The following is a 27067-nucleotide window of genomic DNA, read 5'->3' on the forward strand; positions in this document are numbered from 1 at the left end:
TGCATCTGAAACAGAGAGCTGGTGTGAGGAAGTGAGTGGTGCAGCATTTCCTGTTGAATTTCATGTCCAAAATTGTGGTAAAGAATCAGGTTTATTATCACTGACATACACTTAGAGGCCACTTTATTAGGTACCCCCAGCGGTCTTCTGCTGCTGTAGCCCATCCACTTCAAGATTTGACATGTGCATTCAGATATGCCCTCCTGCACACCACCATTTTAGTGCATGGTTATTTGTGTTACTTTCGCCCTCCTGCCAGCTTAAACCAGTCTGGCCATTCTCTCTTTCTACTCATTAACTAGGCATTTTCATCCACAGAACTATGCTCACTGGATGATTTTTTTGTTTTTAGCACTGTTCTCTCTAAACTCTTAAGAGACTGTTGAGCATCAAAAACCCCAGGAGACCAGTAGTTTTTGAGATAACTCAAACCACTCAATCTAGCACCAACAATCATTCCATGGTCAAAGTCACTTAGATCACATTTCTTCCCCATTCTGATGTTTAGTCTGAACAATAACTGAATCTCTTGACCTTGTCTACATGCTTTTCTGCACTGGATTGCTGCCACATGATTGACTGATCAGATGCTTGCATTAACGAGCAGGTGTACAAATGTACCCAATAGAGTGGCTACTGAGTGTATGTTGTGAAATTTGTTTTGAGGGCAGAAGTACAGTGCAATACATAAAAAAATAACTGTTACAATAAGAAATATATTTTAAAAATAAATAAATAGTGTGATGAAAGAACAAAAAGTGAGTTGGTGTTCATGGTCCATTCAGAAATCTGAAGGGGGGAGAGAGAAGCTGTTCTTAAAATTTTGAGTATGTGGCTTGAGGCTCCGATACCTCCTCCCTGATGGTAGCAATGAGAAGAGAGCATGTCCTGGGATGGTGAGGGCCCTAAATGATGGATGGTGCCTTTTGAAGATATCCTTGATGGCAGGAAAGCTTGTGCCCATGATCGAGCTGATTGAGTTTACAACCCCTGCAGCTTTCTGCGATATTGTACATTAGCGCCTCCATGCCTGACGGTGATGCAACCAGTCACAATGCTCTTGATGGTTCATATACAGAAACATGCGAGAGTCTTTGGCAACATACCAAATCTCCTTAAATTCCTTATGAAATATAGTCAGTATCTTACCTTCTTTATAATTGCATCAATATGTTGGCCCATGGTAGATATTCTGAGATGAATTTGAAGGTGCTCACTTTTTCCACTGCTGACCACTCTAAGGCAACTGCAATGTATTCTCCTGACTTCCCCTTCCTGAAGTTGACAGTTAGTTCCTTGGTCTTACTGATGTTAAGTGTAAGGATGTTATTGCAGCACCACTCAACCATCTGATCTGTTTCACTCCTGTATGCCTCTTCATCGCCAGTTGATATTCTGCCCAACAACAGTTATGACATTGGCGAAATTATAGATACCATTTGAGCTCTACCCAGCCACACTGTCATGTGTGTAGAGAGACTAGTGTAGTCGGTTAAGCATGCATCCTTGAGGTGTGGCTGTGTTGATTGTCAGCGAGAAGGAGATATTATTTCTGATCCATAATGACTGTGGTCTCCCAATGAGGAAGTCAAGGATTCAGTTGCAGAGGAAATTGCCGAAGTTTGAAGGACTGAGGGGATGATGGTGTTGAATGTTGAACTACAATTGATAAATATAGGTATTGGTGTTGCCCAAGTGATCCACGGCCAAGTGGAGAGCCAGTGGGATTACATCTGCTGTACGCCTATTATGGCAGTAGGCAAATTGCAGCAGGTCCAGGACCTTGTTGAGGCAGGAGTTAATTCTAGCCATTACCAACTTCTCAAATCACTTAATTACTGGTTTCCCTTAATTACTAGACACTGGAACCTCTTAGCCAACTCTTAAGTTCTCTCATGCAATGCCTGAATGCATTTCCTTTGTCCTTTACATTTTTGAATGTGTTCTATATTCACAGAGAAATGTGAAGGGAACCCAGATCACCTTTTCCATAAGGCACCAGTCCTTTTTTCACTTGAAAACGGAATATTCACCAACTCTGCTTCTCTTTAACATTCCTCCTCAGGTCCATTTCTGATTCTGTACTCCCTTTCCTTTATTTCTCTATCTTAACATAGAAACATAGAAAATCTACAGCACAATACAGGCCCTTCGGCCCACAAAGTTGTGCCGAACATGTCCCTACCTTAGAAATTATTAGGTTTACCCATAGCCCTCTATTTTTCTAAGTTCCGTGTACCTATCCAAAAGTCTGTTAAAAGACCCTATGGTATCCATCTCCACCAACGTTTCCAGCAGCTCATTCCACGCACTCACCACTCTCTGCATAATAAAACTTACCCCGACATCTCCTCTGTACCTACTCCCCAGCACCTTAAACCTGTGTCCTCTTATGGCAACCATTTCAGCCCTGGGAAAAAGCCTCTGACTATCCACATGATCAATACCTCTCATTATATCTTTGCTTATGTCAATCAATATCTGTTGCAAAGGTCAGTAGCTTCCACAGCCCCTTGGCACTTGCTGCTAATCTTGAGTTTCAAGAACTCTGTTCGACTGTCTCAGTTTCTCTGTCCATTTGATCAGTTTTAACCTTGATTTTTCACACCACTGTTTCCATTTGTAATTTCTTTTGATGGATAGATAGATACTTCTGATCCCCAGTTCATCTAGTGATTTCCCTCCTCTGCAGTTGATGAGCTTTAGACTACATTCATGCTATTTCTTATTTTTCTGCTCTCATTTCTCATGGTCAGATCTCTCAGGTCATCTTCTTGATTAGTTCCAACCTGACTCCTTTCATTTCTTCCTGCCTACTGTTAACCAGGTCGACAGATAAAGGGAGAACTTCTTATTTAATATAGTTTAAGATGCAATCTCACATAGTGTTAAGGACATGGACTAAGTGACTGTGTTGTTCATTCAGTAGGTAGATAGATACTTTACTGATCCCAGAGGTAGGATTCACAGTGATTGGTCAGTTTGTTTTCTTTGTCCTTTCTCACTTCCATTGTTTTGAAGCTCAGTGAAGGCTCCAGGAACAATTTTTGTTTTGATTCGGTAGTTTACAGCTTTCAGGATGTTGAATTCAACAAAGATCAGTCATAATCATAGAAACATAGAAAATAGGTGCAGGAGTAGGCCATTCGGCCCTTCGAGCCTGCACCGCCATTTATTATGATCATGGCTGATCATCCAACTCAGAACCCCACCCCAGCCTGCCCTCCATACCCCCTGACCCCAGTAGCCACAAGGGCCATATCTAACTCCCTCTTAAATATAGCCAATGAACTGGCCTCAACTGTTTCCTGTGGCAGAGAATTCCACAGATTCACCACTCTCTGTGTGAAGAAGTTTTTCCTAATCTCGGTCCTAAAAGGCTTCCCATCTATCCTCAAACTGTGGCCCCTCGTTCTGGACTTCCCCAACATCGGGAACAATCTTCCTGCATCTAGCCTATCCAATCCCTTTAGGATTTTATACGTTTCAATCAGATCCCCCCTCAATCTTCTAAATTCCAACGAGTACAAGCCCAGTTCATCCAGTCTTTCTTCATATGAAAGTCCTGCCATCCCAGGAATCAATCTGGTGAACCTTCTTTGTACTTCCTCTATGGCAAGGATGTCTTTCCTCAGATTAGGGGACCAAAACTGCACACAATACTCCAGGTGTGGTCTCACCAAGACCTTGTACAACTGCAGTAGTACCTCCCTGCTCCTGTACTCGAATCCTCTCGCTATAAATGCCAGCATACCATTCACCTTTTTCACCGCCTGCTGTACCTGCATGCCCACTTTCAATGACTGGTGTATAATGACACCCAGGTCTCGTTGCACCTCCCCTTTTCCTAATCGGCCACCATTCAGATAATAATCTGTTTTCCTATTTTTGCCACCAAAGTGGATAACTTTACATTTATCCACATTAAATTGATCTGCCATGAATTTGCCCACTCACCCAACCTATCCAAGTCACCCTGCATCCTCTTAGCATCCTCCTCACAGCTAACACTGCCACCCAGCTTCGTGTCATCCGCAAACTTGGAGATGCTGCATTCAATTCCCTCATCCAAGTCATTAATATATATTGTAAACAACTGGGGTCCCAGCACTGAGCCTTGCGGTACCCCACTAGTCACCGCCTGCCATTCTGAAAAGGTCCCGTTTATTCCCACTCTTTGCTTCCTGTCTGCTAACCAATTCTCCACCCACACCAATACCTTACCCTCAATACCGTGTGCTTTAAGTTTGCACACTAATCTCCTGTGTGGGACCTTGTCAAAAGCCTTTTGAAAATCCAAATATACCACATCCACTGGTTCTCCCCTATCCACTCTACTAGTTACATCCTCAAAAAATTCTATGAGATTCGTCAGACATGATTTTCCTTTCACAAATCCATGCTGACTTTGTCCGATGATTTCACCGCTTTCCAAATGTGCTGTTATCACATCCTTGATAACTGACTCCAGCAGTTTCCCCACCACCGACGTTAGGCTAACCGGTCTATAATTCCCCGGTTTCTCTCTCCCTCCTTTTTTAAAAAGTGTGGTTACATTAGCCACCCTCCAATCCTCAGGAACTAGTCCAGAATCTAACGAGTTTTGAAAAATTATCACTAATGCATCCACTATTTCTTGGGCTACTTCCTTAAGCACTCTAGGATGCAGACCATCTGGCCCTGGGGATTTATCTGCCTTCAATCCCTTCAATTTACCTAACACCACTTCCCTACTACATGTATTTCGCTCAGTTCCTCCATCTCACTGGACTCTCTGTCCCCTACTATTTCTGGAAGATTATTTATGTCCTCCTTAGTGAAGACAGAACCAAAGTAATTATTCAATTGGTCTTCCATGTCCTTGCTCCCCATAATCAATTCACCTGTTTCTGTCTGCAGGGGACCTACATTTGTCTTTACCAGTCTTTTCCTTTTTACATATCTATAAAAACTTTTACAGTCCGTTTTTATGTTCCCTGCCAGTTTTCTCTCATAATCTTTTTTCCCCTTCCTAATTAAGTCCTTTGTCCTCCTCTGCTGAACTCTGAATTTCTCCCAGTCCTCAGGTGAGCCACTTTCTCTGGCTAATTTGTATGCTTCTTCTTTGGAATTGATACTATCCCTAATTTCTCTTGTCAGCCACGGGTACACTACCTTCCTTGATTTATTCTTTTGCCAAACTGGGATGAACAATTGTTGTAGTTCATCCATGCAACCTTTAAATGCTTGCCATTGCATATCCACCGTCAATCCTTTAAGTGTCATTTGCCAGTCTATCTTAGCTAATTCACGTCTCATACCTTCAAAGTTACCCCTCTTTAAGTTCAGAACCTTTGTTTCTGAATTAACTATGTCACTCTCCATCTTAATGAAGAATTCCACCATATTATGGTCACTCTTACCCAAGGGGCCTCTCACGACAAGATCGCTAATTAACCCTTCCTCATTGCTCAAAACCCAGTCCAGAATAGCCTGCTCTCTAGTTGGTTCCTCGACATGTTGGTTTAAAAAACCATCCCGCATACATTCCAAGAAATCCTCTTCCTCAGCACCTTTACCAATTTGGTTCACCCAATCTACATGTCGATTGAAGTCACCCATTATAACTGCTGTTCCTTTATTGCACACATTTCTAATTTCCTGTTTAATACCATCTCCGACCTCACTACTACTGTTAGGTGGCCTGTACACAACTCCCACCAGCGTCTTCTGCCCCTTAGCGTTACGCAGCTCTACCCATATCGATTGCACATCTTCCCGGCTTATGTCCTTCCTTTCTATTGCGCAAATCTCTTCTTTAACCAGCAACGCCACCCCACCTCCCCTTCCTTCATGTCTATCCCTCCTGAATATTGAATATCCCTGAACCTTGAGCTCCCATCCTTGGTCACCCTGGAGCCATGTCTCTGTGATCCCAACTATATCATAATCATTAATAACAATCTGCACTTTCAATTCATCCACCTTATTACGAATGCTCCTTGCATTGACACACAAAGCCTTCAGGCGCTCTTTTACAACTCTCTTAGCCCTTATACAATTATGTTGAAAAGTGGCCCTTTTTAATGTTTGCCCTGGATTTGTTGGCCTGCCACTTTTACTTTTCTCCTTAGTACTTTTTGCTTCTACCCTCACTTTACACCCCTCTGTCTCTCTGCACTGGTTCCCATCCCCCTGTTGTGAACTAACCTCCTCACGCCTAGCCTCTTTAATTTGATTCCCACCCCCCCAACCATTCTAGTTTAAAGTCACCTCAGTAGCCCCCGCTAATCTCCCTGCCAGGATATTGGTCCCCCTAGGATTCAAGTGTAACCCGTCCTTTTTGTACAGGTCACGCCTGCGCCAAAAGAGGTCCCAATGATCCAAAAACTTGAATCCCTGCCCCCTGCTCCAATCCCTCAGCCACGCATTTATCCTCCACCTCATCGCATTCATCCTCCACCTCATCGCATTCCTACTCTCACTGTCGCGTGGCACAGGCAGTAATCCCGAGATTACTACCTTTGCGGTCCTTTTTCTCAACTCCCTTCCTAGCTCCCTATATTCTCCTTTCAGGACCTCATCCCTTTTCCTACCTATGTCATTGGTACCTATATGTACCACGACCTCTGGCTCCTCACCCTCCCACTTCAGGATATCTTGGACACGATCAGAAATATCCCGGACCCTGGCACCAGGGAGGCAAACTACCATCCGGGTCTCTGGACTGCGTCCACAGAATCGCCTATCTGACCCCCTTACTATCGAGTCCCCTATCACAACTGCCCTCCTCTTCCTTGCCCTACCCTTCTGAGCTACAGGGCCAGACTCTGTGCTGGAGGCACGGCCGCTGTCGCTTCCCCCCCCCGGGTAAGCTGTCCCCCCCAACAGTACTCAAACTGGAGTACCTATTGTCAAGAGGCACAGCCACTGGGGTACTCTCTATTACCTGACTCTTCCCCTTCCCCCTCCTAACCGTAACCCACTTGTCTGCCTCCCGTGGCCTCGGCGTGACCACCTGCCTGCAACTCCTCTCTATCAACTCCTCACTCTCCCTGACCAGACGAAGGTCATCGAGCTGCAGCTCCAGTTCCGTAACGCGGTCCCTTAGGAGCTGCATCTCGATGCACTTGGTGCAGATGTAGACGTCCGGGAGGCTTGGAGACTCACTCCGCAGCCCGCAAACTACGCTGCCCGCTCTATGAGGCTCTGTTCCTTTTAAATCTGCTGCGCTGCACTGCCCGACATCACACGCCTGCGCAGTCCCGCCTCTCAGAACGCCGTTGGAGGAAAAAATAACGAAAATTTCAAAAATGTCTTTCTCGGCACTCCCACTCGGACTCTCAGACTCCTTCTTCATTGCTCCTTTGTTGGTATACAGCTATTGGCCTGTTTGTGTTATCACATTAATGACTCTCCTAGACATGTCCATGTTTCTCTTTATTGACTTCTGTACTGATATATTTATCCATGTACCATTATTCCTTTTTGCATTTAATCAGTCCTCTTATCTTCTGTCCATCTATTATTGTCTCTCCTTTCCTTGCCAACTTCAAGCTTAATTCAAATGTATTGCATCTACCTTCTATCTGATGCAGCAGAGAGAAAAGAGGTGGGTGATCCTATATTGATCCTGTGGTCACAGAATTTTTCTCGCCACTAGCACTTCTATGTACAAACTATAGGCTGGGCCTCTAATGTTAAGCATCTAGTAATTTTTTAATACTAAAAAAATATTTTTTTTGTTTCGGATATTATAGTATGAGCATTGACCAAGCAAATCTCAGGCATTTGTTAAATAAAAACCAGATGTAAGCCTCTCCAAGCGTGGAAACTGCAGAGGGGTAGGCTAAGTTTGTTTCTGTTCGTCCCTTGAACTGCATCTGATGACAGTGAGGAAAGAAACTTGCAACTCGGTGGATTCATATACCCTTGCCTCTCCTTAGTTCTGCACTGTGATGCAGCTAATGGAGTTGTTGCCTTAGCGTTCCAGAGACTCAGGTTGACTCTTGATGTTGAGTTTGCCTGTATGGAATTTATACATTTTCCTTATAACTACATGGGTTTCCTCCAGAAACTCCAGTTCCCTACCCCTCCCCATATCACAAAGGCATGCTCGTTGCTAGGTTAATTGACCACAGTAGGTTCCCTTCTTTTCCCCCACCATATGCAGATGAGTAGTAGATTTTGAGGAGAGTTGATGAGAATGTAGAGAGAATAAAAAATATGATTAATATGAGATTATCATAAAGAGTTAGTTGATAGTCAGTGCAAAATGTGGATCTAAGTGCTTGTTTCTGTTTTGTATCTTCCGTGACTAAATGGGATTGGGGGAGTGCAGACAACTGAGAATTTTTTGGATGAATAGAGGCTGGAGAAAGGGAAGGATGAGATAATGGGGAGGTTTAAAAACCAGAATGAAATTTGAAAAAATGGAGACACTGCTTAATCAGAAGTCATCATAATTCAACAAACACTGGATGGATGTAACTTTGTTTGATTTAAGACATTGGTTGCAGGATTTTGATACATCTCTATTTTTTTAAGGAAGTAGAACAGGGCAGGATGGTCAGTAGTTTATTAGAAAAATCTAACTTTGACCAAAAGGCATGCATAGAAATTTTTTAGCAAATGAGGCAGATGCAGGAGTGGGCAATATGGCACATCTGGGAGGTGATGTTGTAGAGATGGAAGTAAGCAGTGGAAGATTGTGTGAATATGTATTCAAGTTCATTTGGGGGATTTGGACACAAAAGGGAAAGGTTTGGGATTGCCAACTAGGAACTAGAGGTGGGGCAGATACTTCATTTGTGTTCATATTTAGTGGAGAAAACTTTTGGACAAACGATATTAGCTGGTGGTGAGGTACATCATTGTAAGACAAACCTATATTTTGTTTTTGGAAGATGTTGTAGGAAAATATGAAGGTTAAGAGTAGGAGGCTAGGAGTGGGTGGGGAGGGATAACACTGGAAAAACAATATGCTAGGGGAAAAGAAGCCATTGCAGATGATTCTTCTATAATTGGATATGTAAACATGGTACAATATGGACATCAAAGTTGCTGGTGAACGCAGCAGGCCAGGCAGCATCTGTAGGAAGAGGTGCAGTCGACGTTTCAGGCCGAAGATGTGTGGTGAAAAGTGTGCTGACTGCCTAGTATGGGAACACCAATACCTTTGAGGGGAAGATCCTGCAAAAGGTAGCGGATTCAGCCCAACACATCACGGGTAAAGCCCTCCCAACCATTGAGCTCATCTACATGAAACGTTGCCTTAGAAAAGCAGCATCCATCATCAAAGATCTGCATCACCCAGGCCATGCTCTTTTCTCTCTGCAGAAGTGCCTCAGGACTCACATGACCAGGTTCAATAATAGTTATTGCCTCTCAGTCATCAGGCTCTTGAAGAAAGGGCATAATTACACTCACTCTATTTCTGCTGTTCCCACAACTGATGGTCTCACGTTAAAGACTCTTTATCTTGTTATTTCATGTTCTTTCCTTTCATGTTATTTCTTTTTTTTAATTTTATTTTTATTTGGATAAGGAATTCACAATTATCATGTACTTTTTTCACACATATAACCTTTTCCATTTTTTTATATATATAAAACTACAATTATTTGTACATTCTTAAGTACACATTGAGATGATATAAAAGGAAAATAAACATTTAAATAGATAATTATGTACTGTGGTAAATCTAACCTATTAGGCTAAGTAATGAAATTAGTTGTTAAGAAAAATGGTAATAATAGTTTCCATACAACCCTTCTGGACCATTTCCACTGGTCCAAAATGTTGCATACAAGCCTATATACCAACCATTGTAGGTGTTTATATCCCAATTTGTTCGTGTTTGTTCCTGCCCGCAGACATAATTATCCAATCCCTATGTACTTATTTACTTAATTTTTTCATTTTTTTTATCCCTTTCCCAAATCTTTCCCTTTACTTGTGTTAATTCTCTATTTTCCAAAAAAAAACAAACATTTAGACTAGGGGTGCTTACATTAGCAATATTACTGTGTTGATGAGAAGAGCAATATAAATCATTAGGAGAGTCATCTAAAGTCTGCTCGCATTGGGGTTATATATTCAATCCATTTATTCCAGATTTGATAAAATGTTTCTTTTTGAGTTCTCAGGAAGTAAGTCAACTTTTCCATTTTAAATATTTCCATGATAATTTCGTACCAATCTTCTAATGTAGGTGGTATTGGATTTAGCCATTTTCTAGTGATTGATTTCTTACTTGCCGCTAAGAGGGCCTACAGCAACTTTATATCTTCCTTCTGTTCAAGGAACAATACATGCCCCAAATAGAGCGTCTCAAAGTTCAGAGGTATCTGGGACCTAAGTACCTTAACTAATGTTCTATGAATACCTTCCCAAAATAGACTTAATTTAGGGCAATCCCAGAAAATATGAAAATGATTTGCCTCCTTGGAGCCGCACCTTCTCCAACACATCACATTTGTATCTTTATATTTTTCCTGATATGGGGTCTTGAAGTATCTTATAATGTTTTTCCAACAATGTGCTCTCCAAGTCAAAGAATTAGTCGAGGACCATTGAAAGCTGCAGATTTTCCCCCAAGCCTCCTCTGGAAGTACCAACCCCGCTTCTTTCTCCCACTTCTCTTTAATATACAGTGTATTTACATTTTTAGCATGGGAGAGTGCATTATATAGGTGAGAAACTGATTTACTAGGTATTGAAATGCAAGCCGAATTCAGAATCTTGAAAAATTCTAATTCTACTGTTGATAGGTCTGTATATCTACAACTCTGGTTAACATAGTTTCGTATTTGAAGGTACCTAAAAAAGTCATTATGTTCTAGGCCATGTTTGTCCTGCAGGATTTGGAAACTTTGTAATACTCTTTTATCTATAAATGAGAGGTAGGTTGTAAGACCTTTCTTTATCCATAGCTCAAATCTTTTATCTCCTCTGTTGGGAAGGAATTCGGTATCATATGCACACCATCTAAAGAGTTTTAACATGTTATTAATTCCACATGAATTAACCACCTTCTGCCATACTTTTAATGTAAGATTTATCCAAGCATTATTAAATTTTTCCAACTGGGCCATCAATCCTTTGTCAGCTATTGAGGCCTGAAGAGGAAAACTGTCAACTAATCCAAATTCTATTTCCTTCCATCTAGCCTTATATTCCCTATTACACCAATATAACAGAGGGGTTATCTGTGAGGCATAAAAATAATTTCTCAGGCAAGGAAGAACCATACCTCCTCCTTCCTTCCCTAACTGTAAGGTGTTATATCGAATTCTAGGTTTCCTTCCTTGCCAAATGAAGCGGGAAATCCATTTGTCCCATTCCCTGAATTGATTATCATCCACCTCCACTGGTAAAGTACGGAAAAGATATAATAACCGAGTAAGAATATTCATTTTTACAGTATTTATCCTTGAATTTAAACTTAAAAAGGGGATAAGATTCCATCTATGCATATCTGCTTTTATCTCTGAGATTAATGGCCCATAATTTACCTGTGACAGTGTTGAAAGATCCTTCGGCAGGGTTATTCCTAATTATTTTAATGATTTAGCTTCCCACTTAAGATCGTATGTATCCTGCAATTTTTTGGATGGTGTATAATTTAGGGACATAACTTGCGTTTTCTTTACATTTATTTTATAACCTGATATTTTCCCAAAGTCATCCAACAGTGTAAACAATCCTATAAATGATTTTTCTGGTTCACTTAGATAGACCAAAACATCATCTGCGAATAACGCCACTTTCTGTTCAATCCCTGCCACCTTGATACCTTTTACGATTTCGCTCTGTCTTATTAGTTGGGCAAGCGGTTCAATATATAGCGCAAAAAGGAGAGGAGAAATTGGGCATCCCTGTCTAGTGCCTCTCTCTAAAATGAAGGAGTCAGAGAGGTCCCCATTTATCTTAATTCGGGCTGTAGGGCTGTCATATAGAGTCTGAATTACTTTAATAAACCTTTCTTGAAAGCCGAATCTTCCTAACACTCTGTATAGGAATGCCCAACTAACCGAATCAAAAGCTTTCTCAACGTCCAATCCTACTACCATTGTCTCTGTCTCGTTCTTATTAACCTGTTCTAATATGTGCAGAGTTCTCCTTATGTTGTCCTGTGTTTGTCTTTGTTGAATAAATCCAGTCTGGTCTAAATGGATTAGGCCAGGTAAAAGCTTTTCCAATCTGCGCGCTAATATAGATGTAAATAGTTTGTAATCTAAATTAAGAACACTAATTGGCCGATAATTGCCACATTCTAGTTTATCTTTACCCTCTTTAGGAATAACTGAAATAATCGCTTCTCTCCAGGAAGGTGGAGTTTCTCCTCTCTGCAAGTTCCAATTAAAGGTGTTAAGTAGTAATGGGGCTAACTGTGTCTTCAGGGATTTGTACCACTCTGAGGTAAACCCATCAGAACCCGGGGACTTTCCAGCCTTTAACCTAGAGATGGTCACGTTCAGTTCTTTGACAGTTATTGGTTCTAATAAACTTTCATTTTGTAAATCTGTAAGTTTAGGTAGATCTAAAAAATTCAATACACTGTCTATATAGGGCTCATTGGGGGCCTGGGGTTGGGAGTACAGCTCTCGATAATATGTTTCAAAACTCTCTTGAATTTTCCCTATTGTACTCTCCACAAGCTTTGTCTTTGGATTCTTTATTTTATGAATTGTATTGTCTGCTTGTTGTTTTCGTAATTTATATGCTAATAATCTAGCTGATTTACCTCCTACTTCATAATTCTTTTGTCTCAGGTAAAGAAAATTTCTTTGAGTTTCCAACGTATAAATATCATCAATTTCACTTTGCAATTTCCTAATTTCCTGTTTTCGATTTGAATTACTTTTGTTGCTATCTACAGCTTGAAGTTGTTTTAATTTTCCTTGAAGGTCTGCTAATTTTTGTGCATTGATTTTTTTCATGTGAGTGGTAATGGAAATAATTTTCCCTCTCAGTACAGCTTTCAATGTATCCCATAAAATCACTGGTGATGTTTCTCCCGTGTCATTAAGGTCTAGATATTCTTTGATTTCTCCCCTTAATCTCTCCATTACTTTAGGGTTATTGAATATATGTGAGTTTAGCCTCCATAGTGTTTTCCTCATTTTCCTTTCCAGGATTAGAGACGTAGAGACTGGGCTATGATCCGACAGATCAATTGTTGCAATATTACAGTTTTTTATCCTGAGTGTATCTGTATTAAAGATGAAGAAATAGTCTATCCTTGAATAGGCTGAATAGGGGAAAGAGTAATATGTATAATCTTTACCAGTAGGGTGTAAATCCCTCCAGACATCTATAATTCCCAACTCCTCCATCAATGAATTCACTTTCCGAGTCAGAGGTTTATTCTGAGTAACTATTCTTGAAGAACCTAATATAGGATTTAATCTAATATTAAAATCCCCTCCACAAATTACTACCCCTCGAGAACTGACCATTAGGTCAAAAATGTGTCTATAAAATGACCATTCACTACCTGGAGGAGCATAAACATTCAGCAATGTTATTTCTGTACCTTCTATTCTTCCTGTGATTTTTACAAACTGTCCTTCTTTGTCTCTAGTCTCTGAAATATGTTCATAATTAAGAGTACTTGATATTAAAGTAGCTACCCCTCTTTTGTGACTCAATTTATATGATGAATAAAATGCATGCTTAAAGCCCATTCTTTTTAATTTTCCATGTTCAGATTGGCTCATATGTGTTTCCTGGAGGAAAGCTATTTGTGCCCTCTCTTTTTTCAATTTAGACATAATCTTATTTCTTTTAATTGGATTCAAAACCCCATTAACATTATAGGAAATTATTTTTACCAATTCAGTTTGCATTTTTCTCTAGTAGAAAAAACGCACTCTCCTTTTCTAACCAAACAGTAAGCAATCCCTTCTCAACAGTAAACCAAGACATACAACCACACCCTAGACATTTCTGAACGTATAACATTTGAAAATTTTTCCCGACTTCCCACAGTGAGGCCTGAGCACCGACCCGCCTCAGTTCAGAGGGATAACCTCTATCTTCACCCTGTGTTAGAGGGCCCTCAGCAGTTTGAATAATCATAGAGAATTTTCTCCTATTTATGTCTCGACCATATTGCTATCATTCAAGTTATTCCGCCTAGTTTATTTTCAGTTACCAGTTTTCATTTTACTTTTAAGTCCGATTTACTCTTTTCAGTCATTTCTCTTAATTAATCTGTATTCTCTGTACATTCGCGTCTGAATATTTGCAGCTTTTCCTTGTAGTTTGACACTCTGGTTCGAGTGGAGCGTCCTCGCCCCACTAACTGCCACGACATCTGCCGAATCCTCTCCAGTAGCGACTCCGGTTGGGTGATAACTTTAATAGGTAGTCCCCGGTCCGCCAGGTCCAACGTTGCCTCCTCCACCGTAGCGTAAGTTTTTGTCCCTTCGTCGTAAAAGACTCTCAGCCGAGCTGGATACAGGGTCTGGAATCTGATGTTGTTTTCCTTCAGGACTCTCCGTGTTTCCGTATATTCCTTCCGTCTGGCAAGAATCCCTGGTGCGTAGTCGTGGTCTAAACTGATTTTGCAGTTGTTCCACATGAAACCTTTCTTTTGCCATGCTCTTTTAAGCACCTCTTCCTTCGTTCTGTAACTGAGAAATCTGATCAGAATCGATCTGGGCTAGGCGCCTGCCGGAGGCTGTGGTGCCAACGCGCGGTGAGCCCTTTCTATCTGTAGGTCTTTTGCGGCCGGTATATCAAGGTTCTCTCTAAGCAGCTTCTCCACGAAGGGAATCATCAATCCGGGTTTACCTTCGGTTCCTTCGGGAACTCCGTCGATCCTCACATTTTCCCTTCTCGAGCGGCCTTCTTGATCTATTAGTTTCCACTGGAGCTGGTCTTGTAGCTTCAGCATTTCTACTATCACTTCCTCGGCGTTTTGTAGCTTCTCTTCAATTCCAACAATCCTCGCTTCGGCTCCATCTATCCGCGAGTTAGTTTTTACTATTTCTCCTTTAATATCTTCCAGCTGTTTGCTGTTATCTTGTCGGAACTCGCGAATCTCTCCGAGAATCAAAGACAGAGTCACCGATTCCCCCTCATTATCTCCGTCCTGGCTTGACGTGGGGGAGCTAGGCCCGTCGCCTTGCTGCATCTCTTTATGTTTATCAGCCTTCGAAGCGGACTTTTTATTCTTGTTCTTAGACATCATCCTTGCCCCTTTTATTAATATAGTTATGCAATATTAAGTATTTGTCTAAATTCGATTTTGGGGCAGTTTACCTTCTTTTTTGTCGAGAGACCTTTTCCTTACGCCGCCATTCCCTTGATGACCCGGAAGTCCCCCCTCCTTTCATGTTATTTCATATTCATTAATTATTGCTATTTATTTATATTTGCATTTGCACAGTTTCTTGTTTATTGATCAGTTACTGTTCTATAGATTTGCTAAATAAGCCCGTAGCAGAAAGCATCTCAGGGTTGTATGTGGTGACAGGTATGTGCTCTGATAATAGATTTTACTTTGAACTTAGAACTTTGAAATATTCCAAACAGTAATGAATTTTGTGATGTTAATAATATATCAAAAAACTTCTTTAAAATACTTCTTAAATGAAAATTAAGGATATTCATGAATATATGAAAGAAAACATAAAACTAATCAAGGTTACACTGGTGCCAAGTTATCTTTAGTTAAGCATTTAAATTTGATAGGTAAAAATATTTCATGGACTTCTTGATGCATTTTCACTCTATGACACAAAAGAATTTAAGTTGAATTGCAGAATTATTTTAATAATGTCCATCAAACACAGTTTTTTTTCAGTAGTGATGTAATAATGATCTCCAAGTCTTAAATTTAAACCTTTTGGAATTTGACACTGATTTTGATAAGTTACAGCAGAAAGCATTATAATGTACAGTAGATCCACCAATACAAAAAGGAAACAAACACCATAGTTGTCAGCAAGTTAGGAACAAATTTATCTTTTAAATTAAAGGCAAAGTAATAATTTTTATTGGCACTTTCACAAAATTCATGGTTAAACAAAAGGAAATATTGCACAACACAAAGTGGGATTGGTTGTTAGCTATTGTTTTCATAAGTATACAAGTTTTAAAGTGGGAGTTTACATTAATTTCTGAATTCAAAAAATTGCAATAGAGCTCAGAAATAATATTCTGTAATTTTAATTTCCTGGAATAATTGTGTGATAAAACAGTAGTGAATAATCCAGATAAGTAATATATACTCCCGACTTTCTTAACAAAAATATCAGTGAACCTGTTTTTATCAGATGATATAAAAGAAAAATTTTTATATTCAAGTTAATTGTTTTTCTCTTTCAATTTGGGTGCTTTCCTTTAACAATCTAAGGGAAAAAATTGGTCATATCAGAATCGATCTGTTCCATTCTTAATCGCTTCAGTTCTGTTATCATTTTTTACTTGTATTTCATAGCCTAAGTGGACAGGTTAAATAACTTTGCAGGTCCCTTTTCAGTTAAAGGCACAATATCTTTGAAGTTTGCAGACTTGGTTCTTGAACATATGGTTTCATAATATTTTACACTGCTAACAAATTTCCTTAACTAGCTTACATTAATAGATCAAACTTGCACAGTGAAGAACAATTTGGAACCATCTCCTAATTTGGATATTTTTCGTAGTTCAGTGCAGATCATTGCTGTGCATTGCCTAAAATAATATTTGCCTTAAAAGCATTTTTCATTCAGTCAACAGGAACTTCAAAAGCAGATAAACCACAACATTGACTTTCCATTATATGAACACAACTTTTTGAGATTGACTTTTAAATGATTGTAAATAAAATACAAATTTTGAATGTTTTAACAGCATCAGAACATTGCATTGGTGTCAGATGTTGTTTTATACATGCTTGGATAACTCATTTACATTACAGTGAAGATTAGGAATCTTGGATTCAGATTATCCATCAGTGCATTTTCTTTGTGCGATATCTACCATGTCCTCTGTGGCCTTTTTCTTTTGCCATACTGGCACAGGCATTGTGCTTGTTTTGCTGCAAGTGGTTCCAGTACTTGATTAATTCATTGGGTTGGAACTGATGGGAGGTAATTAGATGACTATATTTACAACTGGAGTAAGAAACACGCCAGTGATTGAAAAGGAATTCATTGGGTGGTGGCACAGGGTCAATTCTCAGTTTGGCAAGACAGATGCCCACATAGACATCCTCTAAATGCAAACGCCTGATACTCAGAGAAACTTTGAAAATCTTTTCAGCTAAGTCCCCAGAGAAAACATAACCAGTTCCTGAACAAAAGACTGGATAACGCTCGCTTGGATAGAGCTCTGGAGGCATATACCACTTGCTATCCTTGTTACGGTTTGGTGAATAACCACGCATCAGATATCCGGTGAAATAATTGTGACGTGGATGCAAAGGCTTTAGGAGTTTGTTCATTAAGTACTCCGTGTTCACAAACATGTCACTGTCAGTCTTCATGACATAGCAGGCATGCGGACAGTATGTTGCAACCCAGTTCATTCCCATCAGAGTTTTAATAGTTAGATTATAATAAGTATCCAGGAAGTCTTGTTGAATAATATCATGGTACTGTCTACTTTCTTCATATAAAGCTTGTTGAAAGGTGCCACCAGCCATTCTTAAACCTAGGAGGAACAGACGTATCATATGTAATCCAGGAACATTGCTTTCATTTCCCCAAGTTTGCCTAATTGCATGTCTTGCTTCAATTTGGTTAGGTTCAGTTGCAATCAACACAATTAAGAATGGGCTTTGCCCTTCACATTTGTTTTGTTCATTGATAATATACTTGTAATGGCGATGGGGATTATACCCTGTTCTCTTTTCACTGTATGTGGTTCCATTAGCATTCAATATATCCCCTAATCCATTAATATCTTGAAGAGAAAGTTCAGTGCTAGCGTTTGCTGAATGTATCCTCTGTACTTGAGATTGTTCTTTCCAAATACTCCTCATTGTGCTCTGGTTGGCAGTACTTTTTGGTGATCTGAATCCCCTCATTGTATGAGAAACAGAATAACCAGATTCTTTTGACCATGTTTTGCTAGTTACCCAGTCATGTTGATTAATCAACAGAAATACTGCAAGCAAAAACACAAGGCATAAAAGTGCAATAATATGAGTCCGAAACAGAGAACGTTTAACGTTCCAAGTCATCTTCATTAAGCAGCAGTAGCGTCTTCTCCACTGAAGCATATTGTAGCAGGCCCTTTTGGAGTGCCCAGTACTTATATTGTGTTCACACTGGCTGTATTTTTATTTCTTAGCATGTTATAGAAGACTCTTCATTGTTAAAGTGGTCTAGGATTCTGGTTTTGCTATATTTTCGTGTCTTTTTCTTCAGAAACGATGTGGGGCAGTTGGCCTGTTGTAGACCTTTTCCCCTTTTATCAGCTCATCAAAATGAGATCTGTTAATAAATAATTCATCTTTATGTAAATTAGAAGCTCCATTGAAACAGCATGTCTATTTAGATAAAAGTGGCTTGTGTTTGACATCCAAGTTTGTGGAGTCTCTGTTCTCAGTATTCCACAGAGGAAAGCTGCAATATAAACAAATGATTACATTGGTAGCTATGTTCATATGTGGAATTTATTATAGATTTTTCAACATATTTACATGACATACATGATCTACTTAGTATTCACCTTTAAACCTCTACTTAAGAACTACCACATTGAAGAATGATTTTATCATTTCAGTCTTTGGTTTACTACTTGAACGTGTCCGCATCATGAGTTTTATGGTCTGTAACATCTGTCATGTACAAGATAGATCAACTTTGTCACTGCTAATGAAATGGTCATGGACATTTCTCATCTCATACTTAAAACCAGTTAACAATTCAGTACTTGTAGGAACTCACAGATTTTATATTTGCAGATTGTATTTCCAATTAAACATTTGGCAGAGTTTAACAGCTATCTTCCAGCATTATGCTTTTGACAATAAATAGTTATCTAAATATTGTCATTGGTATTACTACCGAGTATTGAATCATCTGTTCCAGCTTTTATTGGGCTTACTTAAAAGAAAGGAGATTGTTAACTTTTGATTTTAAATTAACATTTGTAATCTTTGGTTTATTTCTCGATTAGAAGAATTACAGTTAAACAAGTTAAAAACAAATACATTTGGACAGTTTTCATTTACATCAACAATAGATTAAAAAATTCTTTGGAAGTTAAGTACTTCCATAAAATGTACATCAGGATCTCAAGTAACTCCATTCAACAACTAATTGACATGAATTAGAAACTAGATGAAGCAGTTGCCTTAATTCCAACAGGTTTGTGATTATCATATGTGTGGAAATACATTTTATATAGGTTTTAGTTATATGATGCTCTCTTGTTGTATTTTACAAGTTCTAGTCACATGGTAGTGTGATGCAGGGTCACGACCTGAAAAGTTGACTGTTCCTTTGCCTTTGCAAATGATATTTTGACCTGCTCAGTTCATCTCGAAGTTTGATTTTTGCTTGTGCTTAATCAACCTTGTTCATTGCCACCATTTATTTGGTTAATACTACTGGATTGAGAAGGAAATACTTATTTTTCTTCATGTATATTGTCGTAATCTTTAATTGAGTAGATTGATAAATAGGTTACAAATGTGGCCTGTTATTCAAAAAAACATATTGTATATGAAGACATTTGTGTTCAATAAATGGATGTCAGTTTATATTAGTTTATATTTTCATGGGAGATTATTGATACAGTAAAACATTTAAAGTTTTCAGTAAATTTGAATGTGGTATTTTTGTGACTGTCAAAAGCGGATATTTGGTTATTTGAAACATTTGTTAAGATCTGCATTGTAGCATAAATTGGAGATACATTGTAGCTTTGCAAATTTAACCAAAAAAGAGTGGGATAGTTGATTGCTGCATAATTTCAAAGCAAGTATATTTAATTGCATTAAATTTCTGAGGTTTCACATGGTTAAAATTACTCTTTTTTGTTAACTCTTTTTGTTTTAATGAAAAATAGTATGAATAACTGCTTTTACACCTCCTTCCACAATGTTTAACAATTTACTAAGAGCAAAAGGGCTATATTGATTGAATCCTGTAGTTTTGTGTGAATGTTGAGATAGTGAGAAAGTAACATCCTAAACAACTTTTATTTTCTTTTATGTTGAATGATAAATACGTAATCCCAATTATTAAACCTACTCAAAGGGCTTTCAATTGGATATTTTGCACTGATTGAAGGCAGTCACTAATTGCTTCATAGAATTTCAGGCTGCAGTATACTTAGTGGATTAACTGAGTAAACTTATTCAGTTAACTTCGTATTTTAACTGGCTGCGCATGCCTGGTCATTTGTTAACATATTTTTAACAACCTTAAAGAAAATTTGCTTGTGGATTTCTTTCATGTATTTTAGGTAGCAGTGAAAACAGTGTCATCTGCCAGATGCTGATAAACTTGGTATTGTAATAGACCATTTCAAATTAATAAATGGCTTTTAAAGTATCAGGAATTTGATGTTGAAACAACTGTTCTGAAATTTAGGGCTATTCACATTTGAAGTCAATCTAAAGCAAAACCAAATGTAAATTAGAGATAATCTGAAATGCTCAGTGACCACAGAACAAATAGAGAATGCTGCCTACTGTGGATTAATGACTTTAATTTTGTGGTATTTAAAGTACAGTGACATAATTAAACAAATGTCAAGTGAATGGATGATTGTTGTTAGGTTGCTTTGGCTGCTGTGGCAAGCTTGTATGATATCTAATGATAGATTTAGCCATAGAATTTGATAACTTTTATAAAAGTAACTTTTTAGGGAGATTGATATAAGTGAGTTGCATTCTCAATATAACATAATAATGCACTTTAAAATATGCATCAAATTATGAACAGAATTTTTCAGTATTTGGAAATGAGCTTGTGTAATCTATTATGCCTAAAACCTATGGAAATGCTTTCCCCCCCCCCTACAGTTCTTAAACATTGCTTTAAAAGAGAGTTTTCCATGTAAAATATCCTGATGTATACATTTATTTTAAAGCAATGGTAATAAATTGTAATATGCTGAGCAGTGAACAGTGCATATACACTTAAAATAACTCTCCTAAAGATGTGCCTGTTAGTTGAGAAAGAAATTCAAATCATTTGCTTCACACTTTTTAGGTCAATCCTCCTCTGGAATTTGGCACTTTGCGATTAATAGTGCTATTGCTGTACTTACCTGTGTTGAAACCTTGACTGTATGAAAGCAGAAAAGAAATTAACACTTGATTTCCATCCACAGAAGTAAAAAAATATGTAGTACCATTGCTTTTTATCTTCTCTGATTCATCAACTAATTTTAGACTTAGAGCTGAACCAGTGATGATTGTTCTGTCTCTGTGGTCCATGAGCACTTTGCACCAAGGCATTTTAGGTTCTTTTCAGTTGTTCCACACACAGTAAATTTTAGACAATATTAACTTGTCCATTTATAAGTTGTAAATGATTTATAGTTAGATCTCTGACTTTCTTGATTAAATATTCATCATGAAACTGAAGATGCATGCTTGGAACCAATCTGCTTTCTCTTCCTATCTTCGGAATCCAGAAAATATGGTATATTTATGTATTTTCATTTGTACTTTGGATATGAAGATTGGCCTACATTCTTACACTTAATTTGTGTACTGTAAAACATTTTAGAAAGAAAAAAAAGCAGACCATCATTTAGAACCTGACTGAATAAGTGATAAAGTAAGAAAAAAGATGTTGCTCTGACTCTTTTATTTAACTGGTATTCCATTCAGATTTGATTTAAACAGCAGGTATATTGCACCAAGGATAACCTGTTGACATCAAACCTGTTGATATTTCTAGATTAAATCCGAACTTATTTCATTCTGAATGGTCTTGAGTAATACAGCATGCAAATGTCAGAAACAGTTGGAGGTGAATTTTATGATTTCATGAGAATTAAGAAATAAGAGTTTTTTCATTGTGCGTCTAGTAATGCCAGAGTAACCACCTTTGTGTTATTCCTGAGTGATTGCACAAGTGTGGAAATAAATTAGCAGCCAAAATATGCCTTCTTGTTAAGGAATATATGCAAAGAAAAAGACAGATGGCGAACTGTCAAACTGTCTATTTGATATCCTTTGTTTGGCTGATAAGGCTATTGGTACATTTGGTAAGGTGATGTGATATTAATGTTATTCTAAAAGATAAACTTTACCAAGTATTGATTTACACAAGTTAAAGTTGTGACCCATGTGTATTGTGCTCAGGTTTGAGATCCACTGGAGTATGTGCAAGGGATTAGAAATTGTGCAAAGATTTTGTTGTCAGGTCAAAGGTAAACATTGTATGTGGAGAGGAAGCCATTTAAGCTATTAATAATGGTGGAGAAACTCAGCAAGTCAGGCAGCATTTGTGGAGGGGGATAAACGGTTGGCGCTTTGGAAAGGAAAGTGGACAGAAGCTGGACTAAGAAGGTGGGGGATGAGAAGGAGTGCAAGCTAACATGTAATAGGTTTTGCTGAAGGGTTACGTCAACTGAACTCTTTTCCTAGATGCTGCCTGGCCTGCTGAGTTCCTCCCGCATTTTGTACGTGTTGCTCAGATTTCCAGCGTCTGCAGATTTTCCCTTGTTTGTAATAGGTCAAACCAGGTGAGGGGGAAGATGGGCGGGCAGGCAAGAAGGATAATGTAAGAAGCTAGGAGGTGATAGATGGAAGACGTGAAGGGCCGGAGAAGAAGTAACATAATAGGGGAGGACAGTGGACTATGGATGAAAGGGAAGGAACAGGGACACTGGAGGAAAGTAGTGGCCAGATGAGTAGAGGAGGGGGTGAGAGGATAATAAGAATGGGGAATGGGAAAAGAGAGAATGGGGAGGGGGAGAAATTGCTGAAAGTTAGAGAAATTGAAGTTCATGCTATCAGCATGGGCATCGATTAACGAATTATGAACATTAATATTGTTGGCATTTTCTTGTTCCTTTGTGCGCTGGTGCTTTATCAATGAGAAGTGTTAAGTGCTGGGATAAATGATTTTATAGGTAGATACAGCAGCTCATGTCTATTATAGGTGTAATATGCAAGGAACTCTATGTTTAGGTCGATAGATGAGTATTTTGTACAACAAGTAATCTGCTAGAGGAACTCTGAGTTGAGCAGCATCTGTCGGCAGTGGGGGGGAAGGTGGGGAGGAATTGTTAAATTGTTAACATTTCAGTTTGTAATCGTGCATCAGGATTGAGAGTGGAGAGCAGACATAACCAATATTGCGCTGGGAGTACTGGCTACCTCCCTTTCCACTCTGACTCACTGAATTCTTTCAGCAGATTGTTCCTCCAGATTCCAGCCTCTGGGTGTCTTTATTTTTTGTGTTTTAGAATATAGACCATGTTAACAGCTGTATGAAAAAAGCATATTGTATAAGAAGCTGAAGAGTGAAAAGCAGCAGTAGTTAATAACTGTAGATACCATTTTAGGAGGAACAATTTGTATTACATTCATAAACGAGAAAATCTGCAACTGCTGGAAATCCGAGCGATATACACAGAGTGCTGGAGGAGTTCAGCAGGCCAGGCAGTATCTACGGAAGAAAGTACAGTCGACATTTCGGGCCAAAGGGTTTCGGCCTGGAACATCGACTATTTACTTTTTTTCCATAGATGCTGCCTGGCCGGCTGAGTTCCTCCAACATTTTGTGTGTGTATTACATTCATGCCTACTTTGCCATTTGACATAATTATTTATTATTTCTTATTCCAGTTTGTGGGCACTGCTTATCATTTTATTTTCCCTGCAAAAACTAACTAGAAGTAAGAAATAAAAGGAATTTGAAAAATCTAAATACCTTGCTTTTATTATTAATGGTGTGCACTTATATTTCATATTAGAATGTTAAAATTAGTTGGAATTTATAATCAAAAGTTTTCATGATAATAAAACCCTGCTTTAACATTTGTGTAAGATGGTGAACATTTTTCCTTTTTAAACATAAGTTCACTGGTTTATCTAGCATAGAATGTATTCAAAAATGATTGAGTTTTTAAATATGCAATTGAATTGATGGAAATGAAATATGAATATGTTATAATTTACAAAGTTTGAAAAAATACTCAATTTTTAAAACTTCTCTTTTCCTGTTTTAAACATGTTTTGCAATCCTCTTGGAATCAGTTTCAAGATATTCTTCAATAAGAAGTACTGGAGAATAAATTAAGTACAAATTTGAGACCACCATTGCTTTGTAGACAAAATCTCAATACCAATAATTAAATTTTGGTAGCTGCTGATTTTAGCAGCACGGTACAGTATTTTTGTTTATGTAGATTGCTGTACATTCAATTTATTCCAAATTACCTTGGAATAGACGTCTTTACTTCAGTGAATTTTAAGCTTCTTTGTAAATGACATTAATTTACATCCGATTGTAGTTATTAGGGTGTATCTACAGTGGAATTTGGAATCATTGGCTAAGTAATTAAATTTTGGAAATATTAATTACCTTTGTACATTTGAAATTATTAATTAAAAATGTTGCCAGTGCTTTAAAAGCTGTCACCAAAAGTGATGATGTATGTAGATTGATATTTATTTATAAAAAATTGAGTTTATTTGGTGTAACTATTTTTTAATCCCATAGGTATCCAAGCAGTCTAGATCTCGAGGCAGTTCTTAGTTAATTTGCAGTCTCAGAATATATTCTTCAGAGAACTCCAAATGGTAAAATCTAATGGGGTTTGGCACTTACTTAAACATTATTGAAGTAACAAGATTATTACAAAAACTTTATTGTCATAATGCAATTGTCGAGATCAAATAATATACTGAAATGTTAACAATTGAAATACTAAGCTGTAGGTTTTACAGTTAAATCACTTTTTTTAAAACTGAAAATCTATTGCATTACTCGTCACTAGGTGGTAGTGTAAATCGCACACAAGCTCCGTTTCCCAGTTTGTTATCCCAATAATGTTTATTTGAAGTGTTTTATTTCCCTGTTTCTGATAATACTCACAAAGCTGGAATAATTTTTTTCTAACTCATAGGAATCCCATCATGTTCTTGATATAAAATGGCATAGGCATTTTATTTTAATCAGATGTTAAACTTCACTAACCTTGAATCTTGCATTAAAGTCAGTAAATCTCCTGAGTTAGTTATTAAATGTCATTACATCTTACTGAGAGGCATGTTCACTTGTGTTGTGATGTTATTAAAATATAACATTGCTGTGGGCACAGCAACTGCTTTTTATATTTAAAGCTGTTAAATGATTCATTGCAGTCTTCTGATTGATGTATAAGCCAAACATTGTCTGCAGTATAACAGTTAAATAACATTTAAGAGACTAGGTTTACAAGTCTAGCATTTTTTAAAATGGAAGTGCTGTAAATATTACTTTTATATGTACCGAAAGAATTATCATTAGATATATCAAATGAATAAGTTTTAAATGGGACTGAATGTGCACTGTCACATATTACACACATTTGAGGATTTATGATTCTTTTTAATGCACTTCAAATTGGCTCTTCAGAATTGCAAACATCAGTTGGTGACTGTGCTTGATATTTTAGCTTGGGTAGTTTACAGATTATGGAATGGTATAAGCTGGCTGCAGGTTTTAAAGTAAACCATTTTACATGTATGTAGTCTAATCTCAATAAGGAAATAAAACGGCTTTGTGTGCAGACCTGCTGAAAGGTCTCTGCCCGAAACGTCGACTGTACTCTTTTCCATAGACGCTGCCTGGCCTGCTGAGTTCCTCCAGCATTTTGTGTGTGTTGCCTGTATTGTGTATCCTTTTGTTGAACAACTTTTGGTGTTTAAACAAATATACACCTGTAAGTTGACTTCTTGACTACCATTTATAGCATTAGAAATAAGATATTTATTTCAACTTTCAAACTCCTTGTATACTGGAAATACCTCTTTAATCAATAACTAAAATTATTCGTAGGCACTACTTCAGAACAAAAATTCCAGGACTGCTCTTTGAAGTTGCTGTCATCCATTTTCTTTAGGCTGAATATTATGAGAAACAGTGAATTTTATCTGTTCATTTCCTCATCATTATTCAAACACAGACACACTGCACATGAACAATGGGTCTCTTGTTCTTGAGGCAATTCGAAATCATAAGAATAGCTTTAACATACCTTCCTTTATCAGGTCCGTTATGGGTAGAGATGCATACGTCGGCTGCAAGCATGCTTATGGCTAACCATTATAGCAAGCAGATGCTGCTGAACATGCGCATACATGGAGTAATTCGGCAGGCACATAATTTTTACTTTTGTCCGCCCATCTGCCTGCTGATTGCATGGAACAGCCTCAACAAAAGCACTTCTGATGACAGTTGCTTAACACAGTAGCCACGCTGGAGAGCACTTTGTCAGTTCTCTAGTCAAATGATGCAGTCCCGCAATCCTCGGCTGTCCTTCTGGTTCAGTGTTTGTAGACATCAGCAACAGAAAGCAATTTCTGTAAGCGTAGATGGCTTCTCATGTCGTACAGAACATATTATAGAAGCTGTGTCCATTTTCTTGGGTTGCTAAGGCTTGATTGTAAGCAGTGTTGATGCTGGGTGGGTTGGTCTGTTAAGCTTGTAGCTTTTGCAGCAGAAATGCGAAGCAAGGCTGCTCCTGCTTTTGACTGACTCTGTCCTCTGAAAGCAGTCTGAAACGTCAGTATACAGGAGACGCCCACGTGATCATTACTGTATTAATTTCTTTTCTGTCTTGAATAACATTGCTGCTGCAGGACTCCTGGTGTTAGATGAAGGAATATGTACTGTACATGAATTTGTCAATGGATATTGGTTCACAAGGAAAATTAACAAATTATTGATATCAGATCCTTTTAATAACAAATGTTTGGTTTACAGTCTTGTCCCTAATCAACATTTTAAAAGAAACATATCTGCTGTTTCCTTAATTGCTTATTTTATTGCGCTAAGTTAGATTTTATTAAACAGTCTGATTTCTCTTAAGGAAAATATAGTTCTGAATGGGGTATTTTTGACTGGAGGGAGAAAATTCATATTTTCCTATAATGTTAACCCTTTAAGAATTAAGAGTTCAAAACATA

General features: G+C 38.2%; 2 protein-coding genes across 2 annotated transcripts in view; one reads left to right on the forward strand and one right to left on the reverse strand.

The window, feature by feature from the left end:
- Positions 1-27067, forward strand: part of cdc73 (cell division cycle 73, Paf1/RNA polymerase II complex component, homolog (S. cerevisiae)) — a 341062-nt gene that overhangs the window by 148681 nt on the left and 165314 nt on the right. The window lies entirely within an intron of this gene.
- On the reverse strand, positions 15654-26733 carry LOC134355140 (beta-1,3-galactosyltransferase 2-like). Its single transcript, XM_063064917.1, has 2 exons — positions 26137-26733; positions 15654-18545 (listed from the first exon to the last, which is right to left on the reverse strand). The coding sequence occupies exon 2, from the start codon at positions 18197-18199 to the stop codon at positions 16928-16930; it is 1272 nt and encodes a 423-aa protein (XP_062920987.1). The 5' UTR covers positions 18200-18545; positions 26137-26733; the 3' UTR covers positions 15654-16927.

The sequence above is a fragment of the Mobula hypostoma genome, chromosome 12, assembly GCF_963921235.1.
Source record: "Mobula hypostoma chromosome 12, sMobHyp1.1, whole genome shotgun sequence".
In the NCBI taxonomy this organism is placed as follows: Eukaryota; Metazoa; Chordata; class Chondrichthyes; order Myliobatiformes; family Myliobatidae; genus Mobula; species Mobula hypostoma.

Bases quoted from the DNA above. Each gene is read 5' to 3' on its own strand.
- LOC134355140 (XM_063064917.1), bottom strand. From the start codon at position 18,199: ATGCTTCAGTGGAGAAGACGCTACTGCTGCTTAATGAAGATGACTTGG.